Here is a 17,821-nt window from a genome sequence, read left to right as displayed (position 1 = left end):
AGTCAAAAATAGATTTTGGAATAAGATAGCCCCCAGGGTTCAAAATGACCCTGTCCATGGTTTGCTTGTAAATAAAGTTGCAATTTTAACAATCTCTGAATGCATGTCGTCAAGGATTGGTAATTTGCATGAATATCATAAGGTGGTCCTAGATTAATTGCATGGAAGTTTGAAAAAAAACTCTATGTATACTATAAATATATTAATGATGCATAAACTAGTCCAAATTCCTTACCAGAACCATGGTCTGATCAAAAAGATAAATATAGCAACAGCCAAGACATTTTAGAAAATAACTTTAAACAACAGTAAATGTGTTTATAGGTTTGTTTGAAATGAAAGTTTAAAAAAAAACAGTAAAATTGTTAAACACAAACACAGGGGTGCTCAAACACATTTTGTTCAATAATTTAATTTTAACACAGAAGATGAGCATTTTTTTTCTTTTTTGATAATTCATTGACAATTAATAAATTAAAGTAGACAACTTTCATGATTGCTTGCAATTGCACATGTTTAAAAAAAATAATTATGTTACACATTTGTGTCCAATTAAGGAACTATGGGCATTTTGAATGAAACCTGTAGTCTAAATTCAGTGAAGATGAAATGGTTTATCTAAAGATAAATGTATTAGATGTTTGTATACACTTTATTTGGCATATTTATTGCGTTTGGAAGCTATACCTGGTACTTAAGAATATGCTGTGTTGCAGGAATGTTGACAGTTGTATCCATATTTATAGTGTAAATACATTTTTTCTTGAAGGTAAAAAATTAAAAACATTTCCTTCTGTAAAAATATTGTTTAAATATATTTTGAAATAAGATACACATGCACACACACACGCACAAGCATAAAGATACCAATTTGTCAAATTTAGACTTTCAACACTTAAAGAAAATACTTGACTTTATTTTTGCTGGAAAAAATAATGTGTTACAGTTAAGTTTATGACATTTTTGACAAATAAAATGTCTAGATTTAAAACCAAAAGTTTCATACAGCATCCTTTTTGAATCTTCAGAAGAACCCGATACTAATTTTCTGAAATGTACAGCTAGAACTACAAATAGAGAGTTGAACTTCAGATCAGCATTAGATCTTGCAAGACCAATACAGAGATAAACATCATTTCGGTCAAAGAGCTTAAACATTCATAAAGGATGTGGACATTATATTGGAAATAGTCTTTTATAAATCTGTATGATTGACAAAAATAAAGGTGTGGCTGAGTATCCCAAATACAAGTCATTTATCTCAGTGTTTGATTCATCAGATATAGCTTATCTTAATCAATGACCATTTCTTACAGCTAATCGATCATTTACCACAGGGGTTCAACCAGTGCTCACTATCAAATAAAGGTTATGGCACTGATACAACAGAAGGACTCCAGGTCACACTGATGTATTAAGGGTCAATTCACTGAGACCACAGAAGGGTTCCAGGTCATAGGGATGTATATTAAAGGTCAATTCATTGAGACCACAGAACGATGCAAGCACACAGGAATGTATTAAGGAACACTGCACTGAGATCACAGAATGCTTCCAGTACACAGGGATGTATTGAAGGTCACTGCACTGAAACCACAGAAGGGTTCCAGGTCACACGGATGTATGAAGGGTCAACTAACTGAGACCACAGAAGGATGCCAGTATACACGGATGTATAAAGGGTCACTGCACTGAGATCACAGAAGGATGCCAGTATACAGTGATGTATAAAGGGTCACTGCACTGAGATCACAGAAGGATGCCAGTACACAGGGATGTATTAAGGGTCATTGCCCTGAGACCACAGAAGGGTTCCAGGTCACACGGATGTATGAAGGGTCAACTAACTGAGACCACAGGAGGATGCTAGTATACAGGGATGTATTAAGGGTCACTGCACTGAGATCACAGAAGGATGGCAGTAAACAGGGATGTATTAAGGGTCTCTGCACTGGTACCACTGAAGGGAGCCAGTACACAGGTTTGTATCAAGAGCCTATGCACTGGTACCAATGAAGGGAGCCAGAACACAGGGATGTATTACGGGTCATTTCCCTGAGACCACAGAAGGTTGCCAATACATAGGGAATCATTAAGGGTCACTGCACTGAGACCACAAATGGGGGCCAGAACACAGGGGTGTATTTAAGGCCACTGCACTTAGCCCTCAGAAGGGTGCCAATAGACAGGGATATATTAAGGGTCACTGCACTGAGACCACAAAAGGGGGCCATAACATATGGATGTATTGAGGGTCATGGCCCTTTTACCACAGAAGAATGCCAGTTCAGGGATTATATTAAGGGTCGCTGCACTGAGACAATAGAAGGAGGGGTGCAGTATGCAGGGTTGTATTAAGGGTCACTGCACTTAGACCACAGAAGGGTGCCAGAACAAAGGGATGTATTATGGGTCACTGCACTAAGACCACAGACTGGGGCCAGTTCACAAGGATGTATTAAAGTTCACTGCACTGAGACCACAGAAGGGTGCCCGTACACAGGGGTTTATTAAGGGTCATTGCACTGTTACCACAGGAGGGTGCCATTACATAGGGATGTATCAAGGGTCACTGCACTGAGACCACAGATGGAAGCAAGTACACGGGGATATCATTATTTTAAAATTGATGTCTTTTAAGTTTTTAGCTCACCTGATTGCTCAGGTGAGCTTTTGTGACCGGTCTTTGTCCGTCGTCTGTCTGTCCGTCCACATTTGTTCGTAAACACTCTAGAGGCCACATTTATTGTCCGATCTTCATGAAACTTGGTCAGAAGCTTTGTCCCAATGAAATCTCGGTCGAGTTCGAAACTGGGTCGTGCCGGGTCAAAAACTAGGTCACTAGGTCAAAAAAAGAATAATCTTGTAAACACTGTAGGTCACATTTTATGCCCAATCTTCATGAAACTTTGTCAAAATGTTTGTCTTAGTGATATGTTGGTTGAGTTCAAAAGTGTTTCCGGTCCGTTGAAAAACATGGCCGCCAGTTGGCGGGGCAGTTTTCCTTATTTGGCTATAGAGACACCTTGTAAACACTCTAGACGTCACAATGTTTGCCCAATCATCATGAAAGTTGGTCAATACATTGGTTTTATTGATATCTCGGGGGAGTTCGAAAATTGTCCAGATCGGTAAAAAAACATGGCCGACAGTGGGCGGGGCATTTTTCTCTATGCATGTATGTGTATAGTGAAAACATGTGAACACTCTAGAAGTCACATTTTTGGTCCAATCTTCATGAAATTTGGTCAGAACATTTGTTTTCTAGATACGTGAGTTAAGTTCAAAAATGGTTCCTGTCCGTTGAAAAACATGGTTTCCAGGGGGACGGGGCAGTTTTCCTTATATTTATATAGTAAAAAAGGCTTGAAAACAATCATGAATTAAGGTCATGTAACATGGGAGACGACTCTTCTAAATATTGCATTTAAGTTTAACAGTAGTTACTCCCCTTTGACTATTAATGTTTTTAGCTCACCTGATTGCTCAGGTGACCTTTTGTGACCGGTCTTTGTCCGTCGTCCGTCCGTCCGTGGTCAACATTTGTTCGTAAACACTACAGAGGGCACATTTCTTTTCCGATCTTCATGAAACTTGGTCAGAAGCTTTGTCCCAATGATATCTCGGTCGAGTTAAAACTGGGTCATGCCGGGTCAAAAACTAGGTCACTAGGTTAAACAAAAGAAAAACCTTGTTAACACTGTAGAAGTCACATTTCATGCCCAATCTTCATGTAACTTTGTCAAAATTTTTGTCTTAATGATATGTTGGTTGAGATTAAAAGTGGTTCTGGTCCGTTGAAAAACATTGCCGCCAGTGGGCGGGGCAGTTTTCCTTATTTGGTTATAGAGATACCTTGTAAACACTCTAAAGGCCACATTTTTGTCCGATCTTCATGAAACTTGGTCAGAACATTTGTCCCAATAATATCTCAATCGAGTTCGAAACTGGGTCATACTGGGTCAAAAACTAGGTCACTAGGTCATAAAAAAAGAAAAACCTTCTAAACACTATAGAAGTCACATTTCATGCCCAATCTTCATGTAACTTTGTCAAAATGTTTGTATTAATGATATGTTGGTTGAGTTCAAAAGTGGTTCTGGTCCGTTGATAAACATGGCTGCCAGTGGGCATTTTTGTCCTTATTTGGCTATAGAGAAACCTTGTAAACACACTAGAAGTCACAATTTTTGCCCAATCATCATGAAAGTTGGTCAAAACATTGGTTTTATTGATATCTCAGACGAGTTCGAAAATGGTCCAGATCGGTGAAAAAACATGGCCGTCAGTGGGCGGGGCATTTTTCTCTATATGTATATAGTGAAAACATGTGAACACTCTAGAAGTCACATTTTTTGCCCAATTTAAATGAAATTTGGTCAGAACATTTGTTTCGTGAAACAAGAGTTGAGTTAAAAAATGGTTCCGGTCAGTTGAATAACATGGCTGCCGAGGGGGGGGGCAGTTTTTTTATATTTATATTGTAAAGAAAGCTTGTGAACACTTTAGAAGTCACATTTTTTGCCCAATCATCATGAAACTTGGTGAAAAAAATGGTTATATATATCTCAGATGAGTTTGCAAATGGGCCCGATCGGTCAAAAAACATGGCCGTCGGGGGGGGGGGGGGCAGTTTTCCTTATGTGACTAGAGGGAAACCTTGTGATCGAACACAATAAGAGTTTCATTTTTTGCCTAATCATCGTGAAACTTAGTCAATACATTGGTTTTATTGATTTCTCGGACAAGTTGGAAAATGGCTCAGATCGGTGAAACAGACTTTTTAGCTCACCTGATTGCTCAGGTGAGGTTTTAGAATTGGTCTTTGTCCGCTGTCCGTTCGTCCACATTTGGTTTGTAAACACTCTAGCATTCACACTTCTCAAGCATTCTTTATGAAAGTTGCTGAAAGATCTCAGTCAAGTTTAATAATGAGCAAAATCACATAATTAATGCCATAATTATTGCCCTTAGATTGTCCGAATTTTCATTATATTATACAAAATCCTTATAAACACTCTAGATGTCACAATTTTGTTTCAGATTTTATGAATCTTGGTCAAAATATTTGTTTTTGTAAGCAAAGTTTGATGTTTGGTAAGGATGGTCAACTCAAAATATAGGTGACAAGGCAAAATCTTACAAAAACAAAAACACTCCATACGCCAGAGTTTTGGTTCAATAATGATGAAACTTGACCAGGATGTTTGTCTGGACAATATCTAGGTCAAGTTTGACGTTTGGTAAAGATTAAATGAACCGACTCCTCTCAGGTGAGCGAACTAGGGCCATCTTGGCCCTCTTGTTAGCTTTTCTGAGTAGAAAATGTGAACCAAATCTTCAAAGGCAACTAAATTATGGAGTTTTCAAACCACATCAGTTTCGTGCCACTGATATGTGTTTAGAAAAGTGGCAGATTTGACGCCAAAGTAGTTATATATAGCACGCACCAAATAGGTACGAAGAACATTGTTAAATTTAAGCACCTTCGATTGTCACGTTTTGGCAATGTTAAAACAACATTTCTGTATTTGGAAACATTTATTCATGATTTCATAGTATTGTATATATAAAACATTACATGTTATCAATAAATACAACTTAAACAACATACTATACGCAAACCTTACAATAATCATTTAAACATAAATATTACCTTTCACAATATTTTGACAATTTTTATATATAATGAACAACTTTAACGGCACCAAACAGCATACAATACACATATATTACAAAAATCACTAAAAAACATTACAACAGTTCACAATTTATTGAGAATATTTACATAGCACGAGCATGTATTAAGTAAAAAAACATCATACAAAACATATATTAGACAACTGAATCTCCATCACCTACATCAAGCATACAGATGTTAGCGTTGAGAACACAAACGATAGACAACAGGACAAACATGAAGTAAGCAATACATGTATAACTGCTTGCTGTTAAATGATCACATCATTAAATCCAGTTCCAAAACCTGTCTTGACATTTTAATGAAGCGACACAACCACATGTTTATATTATCCTTTTAATGTGTGCACTTGGTAATCGTGTATCAAAGAGCATTAATAGAACTTGTAGTTTAAAACTGCACAACTGTTCATAATGTACAAATTGTATTGTCTTGTGTATATGTGTGTTTATATATTTTTTATTTACAAAAAACACATTTTAAATCGAATTAATTCAATGACATTTTATATATTTCTTACAGATGTGAAAGTTTGTATGATGTATAAAATCGTTGAACACGTTTAGAATTTTTAGATCCATCGTCTCTCGCGTACTTCTTTTAGAGTGGTTTTGTACATATATATAATCATTGTGTACTGTTTAACTGTGCTTTTATGTACAAAGGTGAGTCGTTAATAAACTATTATGTATGTCTATAGACAAAAACTATTTGTTAATTCAACAAGAAAACAAATCAAAATAAATTGGTAGTATATACTGGCTCCTTAAATTTTTCTTGTTCCTTAGTTTGAGTGTCAACATTCATCGTTACAAAAATGAACCTAACAGTCTTTCGCTTACTTGGCATTATATTACACTGAAGTTGTTTCCCGAAGAAACGCATGAGATATGCAATTTGTCCTCCGAGCTGTATTGTTATGTCTCCTGGTCCTTTTCCGTAAAACGTTTTCGTTAAAACTGGCCCTGAACCTACGTCCGAATGCATAATAAATAACGAAATTAATAGCAAGTGACAGGTAGTATGTCAATTCCGAAATAGCCTGAAAAACAGGTTTCGTTCCAAAAATCTGGGCTCCGTCCATTTTAAGAAAATATAATAAACGAATACGTGAGACGTTAGACGGGAGGGTGAGAAGAACAAATGTCAGAGTCGACATAAAGATCATGATTATTGCATGCCTTATAGGATTTTTGCTTGTCGTTGAAGAAAAAGTGCGTCTTCGGCGACGCTCACATGATTTAATGAACGATATTAACATGCCAATTAAAGCGAATGTCATTATTGCAAACGGTACGAACATTGTTAATGCGGAATCCACGTAAACCAGTCTCGTAACAAGGCCTTGATAGTTGTCTTTTGGTACGCAGTTCCGCCCAACGGTCCAAAACGGGAAAGAGTAGCACAATACAATCGCAATGGTCATGCAAGAAGTTATACCTTTTGCATTCCCTATCTTGCATATCTTTTTCGCACTGAACGGTGTGGTGAGCATGATGCAGTTTTCCAATGCGAACAATACAACAAGCCATGCTGACAAGCATGAAAAGACGTAGGTCAAGTAAACAACAGTTTGGCAAACTAGGTCAATCTGACTGAGATGAAGGTTGAACACTCCAGACGCCCATACGAAGAGAAGCACTGAAAGGAAGCCTATGTCCGACAAGCTCCTGCATCCCAAAAGGAAACTCGATGTATGTTCATTCAGAGGCTTTGTAGAAAATAAAGCCAAAGAAAAGGCATTTCCGGTTATTCCGAAAACCGCTATCACAGGAACCAAAAATAATTCTAACCCAACCATACAGGCGTCGGACTTAAGATGGCTTGTGAGGTTTTGCGGAAGCGTCTCGTTTTCGATTGTCGTCACATCTGCCTGTATGTTAGCCATTGTCCCTGCACAAAATATGAAAAATACGATAATGCTGATGTTACAAATAATCCACGTACGTATTTCATTTCAGTCAAAGAAATTAGATTAAAAGTATGCACTGTTTGTGTACAATAATAGGGAATTAAAAAACTAATAATGAATTTTAAACGTATGCGAAACGTATAGATGATAAACATTTAATTAAACAACACCAAAAGAAACACCATGCAAGCAGCCAATTAATATATAGCTTTAATTTAAAATGCAAAATTCATCATTTGCATACCATGCAACTGTATTTTTGGTAAATAGTTGCTTTGAGGCGAAAAACAACAACATTATTATTTTTGTCGTTTAAAGGCGTGCTGTAGTTTTTCATACACAGAAGATTTATTAATAGTTATACAAAACTAATATTTATTTGAACATATTTACAATTCAAGTACTACAAAACGAAATTACCTTTCATCGAAAGTGACAAATGAAGCTGCAACCGATAATGCAATACTTTGTACAGAAAAGACCATTTATACTTCTCTTAAGACCGATAGTTTTAAGGAACGACCATCTTTAAAACACGGCCAATAAATGGAGCTAAAGTCTTAAGGCGTGCTTTGTGGAGAGGTGATATAATGTTTCCTGCGAGGTAGCCAGTCGCTCAGTAGGTAGTCAATCGATGAGTTGCATAGCGAACCACATCTTCTGTGATAATAAGTGGCATCAGATGTAAATTTACAATGTTTAGCCTGTTGCAGCATTGGATCGAATTTTGCTAACAACTTATGCGCGCTTCGAAGTGTTACTTTTTTTTCTCACGAGATTTGACATGTTTTTACAGACGACGAATTTAAATATAAAAAAATTTCACGATGAGCGCATGATGTATTTGTGTGTACGGTCATTCTACCAAACGTTCTTACGTTGCATATCAATTTCTATATATTTTAAATTATGATACATACAGTTTGCCAGTAAACGTTTATATTTATTCATTTCGTAGTCTGACATCTCACTTATGGACGTATAAATTATTATATGGAGAAAGTGTGCCTTTAGTTGTTATTGGCACACTTGGCGAGTTATAACCACTAAAGGCGCACTTTCTCCATATAATGACCTGTTTATTGCATACTTATGTTCATCATGTTTATACATATGTCGTGTATATCGAAATTAATAATTAATATCGTGTATATTGAAATTAATATCGAAATAAAATCATAATTTGATATAAACGACACGCTCACCTCAATCACAACTTTAAATCAATATTTATAGCAATGAAATTGAAACGAGTTGCACTTACATTTTTTATTATTCCATCTCTTTATCGAAACTTATGTTAAACCACACTAGTTTAGTGTATTCATATCAAAGTATACAATTATGCACGATAAACACGCATCGTTCTGGTTGGTTCTGTTCCATAGGTCTGTGTTAGAAATCTTCTCAGGCCACCTGATGTTGAGAATGTGGCGCAAGCACTTATTGACAAATGTCTGTATCTTGTTGGTGATAGTGTTGGGAACCCGCCATGTTTCGGATCCATCGAGGAGGACTGCTTTCACGTTGGTGTTAAAGATGCGGACTTTGCTGCGCTGGGATAAGGCCTTGGAGCTCCAGATGGGACTCATGATGCTGAAAGCTACAATTGCTTTGTTAATCCGGTTCTAAACGTCTTCATCTGCGCCGCCATCAATGTTGACCACACTTCCTAGGTACATAAAGCGGTCGGTTTCTATCAGATCTTCTCCCCGTAGTTGCAGTGGCTGATGTTGTCGATTATTCATCCTCATCAGCTCTGTTTTCTTGGTGTTGATTCTCAGGCCAGTCTTCTCTGCCTCTTCCGCTGGCCGCGTTAGCTTAGACTGTGCATGCTGTTGCTTGTGTGAAAGGAGGCCGATGTCATCCGCAAAGTCCAGGTCCTCTAGGTGTTTGGTACATTTTTATTATTCCATCTCTTTATCGAAACTTATGTTAAACCACACTAGTTTAGTGTATTCCTATCAAAGTATACAATTATGCACGATAAACACGCAATGCGAAATACGTTTTGCATTTGTTCGATGATTAAAACAAATATTTTACTGTTAAAAAACAACACGTCCAACATCCAGATAGACACAATGAACATATGCAATAAACAGGTCATTATATGGAGCAAGTGTGCCTTTAGTGGTTATTGGCACACTTTCTCCATATAATAATCTATACTTATAGAAATCAAACGTACCCTCTGGCTTTGCCTGTATGGTAAGTTCTTGACTTACTTGACTTATTCCGTGCGACTCCTATTGGAGCATAGGGCTGCAACAACACCACGCCAACGCACTCTGTTCTGGGCTACTCTCTTGAGCTGGGTCCATGTCAACCCGGCGTTCTTCGCCCTCGACTGACCTTCTCCACGACTGTTTGGGCCGTCCCACTTTCCTTTTTCCCTGTGGGTTCCAGTCTAGTGCTTGCCTTGTGACGTTGTCGACTGGTTTTCTAAGTGCGTGACCTATCCATCCCCATTTTCTTTTCTTGATGTCCCGACCGACGGGATTATGGTTGGTTCTGTTCCATAGGTCTGTGTTAGAAATCTTCTCAGGCCACATGATGTTGAGAATGTGGCGCATGTACTTATTGACAAATGTCTGTATCTTGTTGGTGATGGTGTTGGTAACCCGCCATGTTTCGGATCCATCGAGGAGGACTGCTTTCACGTTGGTGTTAAAGATTCGGGCTTTGCTGCGCTGGAATAAGGCCTTGGAGCTCCAGATGGGACTCATGATGCTGAAAGCTACCATTGCTTTGTTAATCCGGTTCTAAACGTCTTCATCTGCGCCGCCATCAATGTTGACCACACTTCCTAGGTACATAAAGCGGTCGGTTTCTATCAGATCTTCTCCCCGTAGTTGCAGTGGCTGATGTTGTCGATTGTTCATCTCATCAGCTCTGTTTTCTTGGTGTTGATTCTCAGGCCAGTCTTCTCTGCCTCTTCCGCTAGCCGCGTTAGCTTAGACTGTGCATGCTGTTGCTTGTGTGAAAGGAGGCCGATGGCATCCGCAAAGTCCAGGTCCTCTAGGTGTTTGGTAAAGGTCCACTGGATGCCAGTGTTGCTGCCCTCAGTAGTTCTTCCCATGATCGAGTCTATGACGATCAGGAAAATTTTCGGCGAGAGCATACAACCTTGCCTCACTCCTGTCTTTACTGTGAAGGAGTCTGTCAGCTTCCCATTGTGGATGACCTGGCAAGATGAGTCCTCATAAAGCTGCTGGATGGTGTTTATGATCTTTTGCGGGATGCCGTAGTGATGCATCAACTTCCAGATGGTATCCCTGTCGACGCTGTCAAACGCTTTTTCGAAGTCAACGAAGGTCGTGTACAAAGGAGACTGCCATTCAATGGATTGCTCTATGATGATACGCAAAGTGGCGATATGGTCTGTACATGATCGGTCTTGTCTTAATCGTGCTTAATTCTGTTTTCAACCTCTTGTCTAAAGCCTCCTTCAGTCTCTCTAGGATGATTCTGGCCAGCACCTTGCTGGGGATGGACAGCAGCATGATTCCTCGCCAGTTTTCGCACTGAGAAAGGTCACCTTTCTTTGGAAGCTTTACCAAGTACCCAAGCTTCCAGTCAGTTGGCACTTTCTCCTGCTCCCATATCTTTGCCAGGAAGAGGTGCAACATATTTGCTGCTGCTGTCGCATCTGTCTTTAGGGCTTCCGGGGGGGATGCCGTTAGGGCCTGGTGTCTTGCCGTTCTTCAGGGGCCTGATGGCTTTGATGATTTCTGCCTTGGTTGGTGGGTTTGTGTTGATGCATAGGGGTTCTTCTTCTGGTGGTATGTCAGGAACTGTTTGCAGCGGTGGTCTGTTGAGAATTTCTAAAAAATGTTCCGTCCATCTTTTCTTTTGCCTCTCATCACTTGTGATGGTTCTTCCATTCCTGTCTTTGACTGGCTTACTCGGATTGAAACTCTTCCCTGACAAGGCACGGGTAATCTCGTAGACTCTCTTCATGTTGTTCTGCTTAGCTGCTGTTTCTGCCTCTTCTGTCAAGTCGTTTACAAATTGCCTTTTGTCATGTCTTGCGCTCTTCTTCACTTGCCGGTTCGCCTCCGAATACTGTGCTCTGAGGTCGGTTTTCTGTTGTTCTTCACCGCATCTGTTATTTTTCTATTTCAGCTCCCTCCTCTTCTCTATCTTCTCCCATGTTCCCGCCGTCATCCAGTTCTTCTGCTCCCTCGCTTTATTCCCCAGAACTTTATTGCACGCATCCTTCCAAGTCTTCTGTATCTCTGTCCAGTGGAACTCTACTGTCTCTTCACCCAACTCTACCAGCGCCTCGAACCTGTTCTTGACTTCACAGTTGAACTCTTCCGCTTTCTTTTTGTCCTTTAAAAACTGTAGGTTGTATTTGTGGTATGCTCTTCCTGAAGAGTCACAGAAGGATCTCAGCTTGGTTCTCAGTGTTGCCACTAGCAACTGATGGTCAGAGGCTGCGTCAGCGCCGCGTCTTACTCTGACGTCCAGGACACTTCGTCTCCACTATCGGTCAATGGTGAAGTGGTCAATCTGGTTTTCCGTCTTCCCATCAGGTGAAATACAAGTGGTCTTGTGGATCCTTCTGTGGGGGTAGATGGTGCCACCTATTACTAGGTCATTGAAAGAGCAGAAGTCTGTAAACAGCTCTCCGTTCTCATTGCAGGTACCTACGCCATGTCTGCTCATGATGAGTTCATTGCCTGTGTTGTCTTTGCCCACCTTAGCGCTCAAGTCGCCCATGATAATTTTTATGTCTCTGCGCGGAGTACGGTCTAGAAGGGACTGCAAAGAACTGTAGAAGTCTTCCTTCTCCTCTTCCTGGGCTGTGTTTGTGGGTGCGTAGCGCTGGGTAATGGTGGTCTTCCTTCCCTTTGAGTTGAACCTCGCTACCATAAGTCTGTGTGAGACAGGTTCCCATGCCATCAACGCTCTCGTAGCCTCTGGCGCCAGCATTAGTGCGACTCCTTGGGTGTGCTCGAGTTCCATGTCCTCATGTCCGGAGAAGATGATGGTTTCTCCTGAAGACAGTCTGGTCTGGCCGCTCCCATTTCATCGGGTCTCGCATAATCCCAGAACTTTGATGTTGTATCTTACGATCTCTCTTGCCACTTGTGCTGATTTGCCACTGTCATATAGGATTCTGATGTTCCAGGTCCCTATCCTGGTCTTGGCCTTGGTCGTAAGAAGACTTGTCAGGGGGCTGGCTTCCTGAAGGCTTTTACAAGCACGCGTCATGGACCCCTCTGAAGAGGAGTCTTCCTGTCCAGGCAGCTGCTGTGGTGTAGTTGTCGTTGCAGTTTCTGTAGCGTCGCTTTTTTACGCAGTGGGGTTGCTAGCCCCACGCCCAACCCTCCTCCTTTTGTAGACGGGCTTGGGACCGTCCTTGGCGGAGTTATGGTAAGTTCATATAAACGATATCCACTCCAACCAGAACTTTAGGCTTACGAATTCAAGCTTGCCACAATTCAAAATTACCTCATGTCTGTGGTGGTAAATCATTAATATTGCTGTATACATACAATAAACTCATTATTATGTAATCAGAATTTAGTTACTAAAACATCAACCAATTAAATTTGATTGCACTAAACGTTTAAATTAATTCACTGAGGCTCGTGATCGTTCATTTCAAACTAGCTATTTTTCCTAATTGCAAAAACAAATAAGATTCTAATTACTTTTAAGTTCAAGCCATTCAAAATGCCACCCTCTCGCTATTTTGAATTATTTCATGCGCTAAATGGACGTTGTAAAAAGTTCAAACATTTCTCAGTTTCCTTATGTTAATTTGGTCTGCAAACTTTTGAAAACATAAGCTTCTCAAATCATTATGAAACTGCGTACTGATAAAAAGTTCTGTAAATTGAATTATTGGTTTTTTACGAGGTAACAAAACATTCATTGGAGTCAGAGACGAAGATAACATCTACGTCTCTGTCGGAGTATATCTTTAGTTACGCTTGGCATCTTATGGTAGGAAATGTCCACAGTGGTTAAGATGAACAAGGAACCAATGTCAGGACTGTCAAAAACTGAAGGAACCATCTTACGGCTCGTCAAAAAAATGGGAATTCTGCTTAGAGGCCGTCCATAAAATATGTCACGGTTTTTTACCATTATTAACCCCATCCCCCCCCCTGTCACAAACTGTCACAAAATCTTGGACCCCACCCCCCCTTAAATACGTCACAAACTCACACTTTCGAACATTTTTTTAATTAATACCTATTTTAAATTTAATCTCAAACACCATTCACTGTTGTCCCTAAAATCCAAAAAACTGAGAATTTCTAAAGAATCTAGTGTCTGTATTAGTTTAAGGAGATTTTCTCTGATACACATAAAGAGAGAGCTTGAGAATGTAAACATATAACCCTTTGAACTAATTAATAGAGGCAATTAACCAAAGTTTATCAACACCATGAGGTCTGGCATTTACTCGCATTACCAAAAACCCATAACAAACCACGAGCCTTTGGCCTCAGGCTTTTATGACTGTAGAGTTGTTACGGTGGGCAGTATGAATATTTATATATATGTTAACCTCTAATAAAAATGAAATTATAATTTAGATTTTCTCTCAACTCTTCAAACTTTTCCAACTAAAATGTCCGAAATATACCGCGGTTGCGATACAATTGGTGGTGAAAGAGGGGGAACTTTAGGCGTCACTTGAAGGAAGTGGAGCCTGTTTGTCACATGCCAATATACTAGTCTTTTGTTATCCGGTGATCAGTAATTGGCCCCCATTATTGTATGCCATTGATAAGTTCATTATTATGATTAGCGGGACCGCATAACCGCTAATGAGTTTATGAAACAGGGAAGCCAATTGCCAATTGGTCTTGTTCAATTAGTATCATGACCAAATTGATACCAATTTTACCTTTATCTGCGCCGATTAGAGAAGGTGCGAATTATTTGTTATGATTAATATTTAATAGCAGATTACGTTTGGTTAGTTTTCAATGAAGTTTCAAGAGTTTTGCATCGTAAAAATTTGATCATTTTAAGAGAAGTAATTTGTCTGAAATGTCACTTTTAATAATGTCAATGAATTTAGAAAATATATATTAATACACTGTAATTCCAATTTAACGCGGATGACGGGGTCCAAGTCTCGATAAATGTGTTTAAAAATTTCATTAAAAAACAAACATACGCCATTTTTTGGAAGTGTAAAATGAACAGTGCATTAGACTTACTAGCCAAGGGTCATACAGTACGACATATATAATCACAAATATAAAACATAAAGCAACTAACATAATTTAACAACCATCAATAAAGTATGGTAGAAATAAGAACATAAAAGTTACTAAAGCTTATTTCGTATTGGTGGGAACACAGATAACTTAAGCTTAACAACGTGAAATTAAGTGATGAAATAAAGCAGTAAGTATATTCAACCTAATTGTCAATAAAATAGAATAAACATTTCAATATCCTGACAAATTGTTACCTAACAAAACAATTCCTTCAACATAAATCTCGAGTAGATATTTAGAAAAAAAAGAACTTCGCTGTCTTCAGATGACATTAACCAAACACATTTTGCAACACAAAGTTTTTGTTTAAAATCCCAATTTGTTTAAAAAATGATTCTCTACTTATATCGAAAGTTTTACAACACATAGAAAAATAAATTTCGTCTTCAACTAGATTTGAAGAGCAACAATTACAAAATCTTTGATTTGCTGGGAGTTTCTTATGTCTGCCTATTTCTATGTGCAATTTATGTGCACTTATCCTAAATTTGTTAAAAAAAGGTTCGAGCATCTTTATCTTTTATATGTCGAAAGAACTGTTCTCAAGAAAATCTTTGCTTGAATAATGAGTATGTTCTAAGCTTCCCTTCATTGCCTGAGATTTTTAAGCACCAGTTGGTTTTATACATATTCAGTGTCTTGACTTAAGCAGTATTTATTAAGTTCTTATTGTACAAATCAGCATCCGAAATATCTAAATGTTTAAAACAATGATGTACAGAGGAAACTCAGCTTGCTTTATCATTAATATACAATAGAAGGAGCTAAGAGAATTTTGCTAACATTTTCGCAAATAAGTCTTTGATAAAATTCAATTATGTTACATATAACATCAATATATAGCGGGTATCTTCCAAATTCACCACACACTGCTTCATTTGTTGCATTTTTGTGTACACCAAGAACGCATTTTAAAAATGTTACTTGCTTTTTATCACAATACATATTTTAAAAAGAATTCAATAAATTATAATTTGTTTTTCTTACAGTAGAACTAGTGATGTTTGGAGTTCCCCATATCTCACTTGCATACATGATGATAGGTTTAATGGTATGATCAAAAAGATTGATGATACTGTCAACATTTTGATGTAATTGATTAAAAACCTTACTAATCTTTAAACTTGCTTGCAATACTCTTTTGTAAAGATCATTCTGACAGTAGCGCAAAGTTCCAAATGATTAAAAAATAATTCCAAGATATTTATACCTATTCACATGCTTGACTTCAACTTCATTAAATTAGTACTTTTCATAAGAAAGCTTTCCACTTTTACTAACAGTCATAATATTCGTCTTCTTTATATTTACAATCAGTCCATTATTTTCACAAAACATCGATATGCTTATTCAAACAATTCTGTAAATCTGTTGAAGATGTTGACAGTAACAACAAATCATCAGCATGTAGCAAACAACTAAATTTCACATCATTAAGACACACTTGGTCATATTCACTATCAAAAATTGATGGCATGTCATTTACAAAATATCTTGTAAAGATTCGGGCTAAGCTTGATTGGACCCTTGGCACACTCCCATCTGGGGATAAAATGATTTAGTTAACATATCGTCAACCTTTATGTGCATCATATTTGATTGATACATACCTTTAACTACATTAAAAAGTCGACAAGATATACCAATATTACATATTTTATAAAAAAAGGACTGAGTGAATAACATTATCAAAAGCCTAGGAAAAATCAACGAAACATGCATACAGTTTAGCTCCCTTACTGAAAAATGTATTAATTAAAGTTCGTACAACAAACATGTGATCAGATGTTCTTGAGTGAGGCTGAAAACCAATTTGTGCTTTATTATAATACCATTATCTATACATTTTTGAAATCTGCTATTCAATATTCTACTGAAAACGTTTGATAGACATGGCATAACTGATATACCTCTATAATAAGTTGGGTCTTTAGGGCGCCCACCTTTATGAATTACCTTTATCTAACCAGATTTCCATGCAGATTTATATGTACCACTTAAAAGTATTCTGTAATTGAAAAATGTTACTCGAAAAAAGATTTCAATCTTTCAACATTTTGTAGCATGCTAGTATACTTCAATATGTTCAAAATCTTTCTCCACACTGAAAAGAGTTGCACATTTTTTATCACGTTATCTGCTGATATCTTATCAGCAGGATCATTTGCTTTGCCTTCTTCATTAACACCTTTTACTAATTCCCAATTTCAAAGTGGTTATTTTTCCACATACTATCTAATCTAGTTATGATATTTATTCAAAGGCATTCATTTTTTGTATACAGCAACGTTTATACAAGTTTCTATATTTAAAGAATGATCCTTTTAAAATATTGTCAAATGGATTTCTAGAGTACAACGAACTTCTACGTTATAATTCTTTACGCATTATCACAAGGTCACTATCAAACCTTTTCTTTTTAGGCAGACTTTATGGATTTTCTAAATTTTATCTTTTTATTTAATGATTTGTGAAAAGCTGTGTATATTATATCACTATAATTAGTCACCATTTCATCATTATTCTGCAAAGAATCACTTTCAAAACTATCTATTTTCTATTTAATTTAAATAGAGGATAAAGCTCTTTTAAAATCTGAACAAGATGTGTCTGTCCATTTCCAAGATGATGGCAGATCATAAAGAGTACTTATAGTGCTTGTCCTATTGAATTTTGCAAACATTTTTACATTCAATTTAGCGTGGTCACTTAAAAAAGAAATGTGATTCTCAACTTGAAAATATAGTATCTTATCAAAAATCTCATCACTAATAATACAGTAGTCAACAACACTATTCCCGTTATATTGGAAGCAGGTGGGCTTTCCTTTACAATCCTCAAAAGTTCTGCCATTTAAAATAATTAAATTTGCAGATATACATAAATCAATCAGATCTTTACCTCTACTATTACAAATATTATCTTGACTATTTCTTTTTAAAAAAAGACCCA

At 37.6% G+C, this 17,821-nt stretch overlaps 2 protein-coding genes across 2 annotated transcripts; both read right to left on the bottom strand.

Annotated features, from left to right (window-relative positions):
- Positions 1-6,022: 6,022 nt before the first annotated feature.
- Positions 6,023-8,267, bottom strand: LOC127871459 (uncharacterized). Its single transcript, XM_052414403.1, has 2 exons — positions 8,034-8,267; positions 6,023-7,594 (listed from the first exon to the last, which is right to left on the bottom strand). Exons 1-2 carry the CDS (start codon positions 8,038-8,040, stop codon positions 6,555-6,557), a joined length of 1,047 nt encoding a protein of 348 aa, XP_052270363.1. The 5' UTR covers positions 8,041-8,267; the 3' UTR covers positions 6,023-6,554.
- A 974-nt stretch (positions 8,268-9,241) lies between these two features.
- Positions 9,242-10,360, bottom strand: LOC127872592 (uncharacterized). Its single transcript, XM_052415919.1, has 2 exons — positions 9,904-10,360; positions 9,242-9,498 (listed from the first exon to the last, which is right to left on the bottom strand). The coding sequence occupies exons 1-2, from the start codon at positions 10,358-10,360 to the stop codon at positions 9,242-9,244; spliced, it is 714 nt and encodes a 237-aa protein (XP_052271879.1).
- Positions 10,361-17,821: the final 7,461 nt, after the last annotated feature.

Source organism: Dreissena polymorpha, chromosome 3 (assembly GCF_020536995.1).
Source record: "Dreissena polymorpha isolate Duluth1 chromosome 3, UMN_Dpol_1.0, whole genome shotgun sequence".
Lineage (NCBI taxonomy): Eukaryota > Metazoa > Mollusca > Bivalvia > Myida > Dreissenidae > Dreissena > Dreissena polymorpha.
This window is presented reverse-complemented; position numbering and strand designations above follow the sequence as displayed.

Coding starts and splice junctions, on each gene's coding strand:
- LOC127872592 (XM_052415919.1), bottom strand. CDS start 10,360: ATGGTAGCTTTCAGCATCATGAGTCCCATCTGGAGCTCCAAGGCCTTA. Junction 9,499..9,903: donor AGAGAGTAGCCCAGAACAGA/GTGCGTTGGCGT, acceptor CCAAACACCTAG/AGGACCTGGACTTTGCGGAT.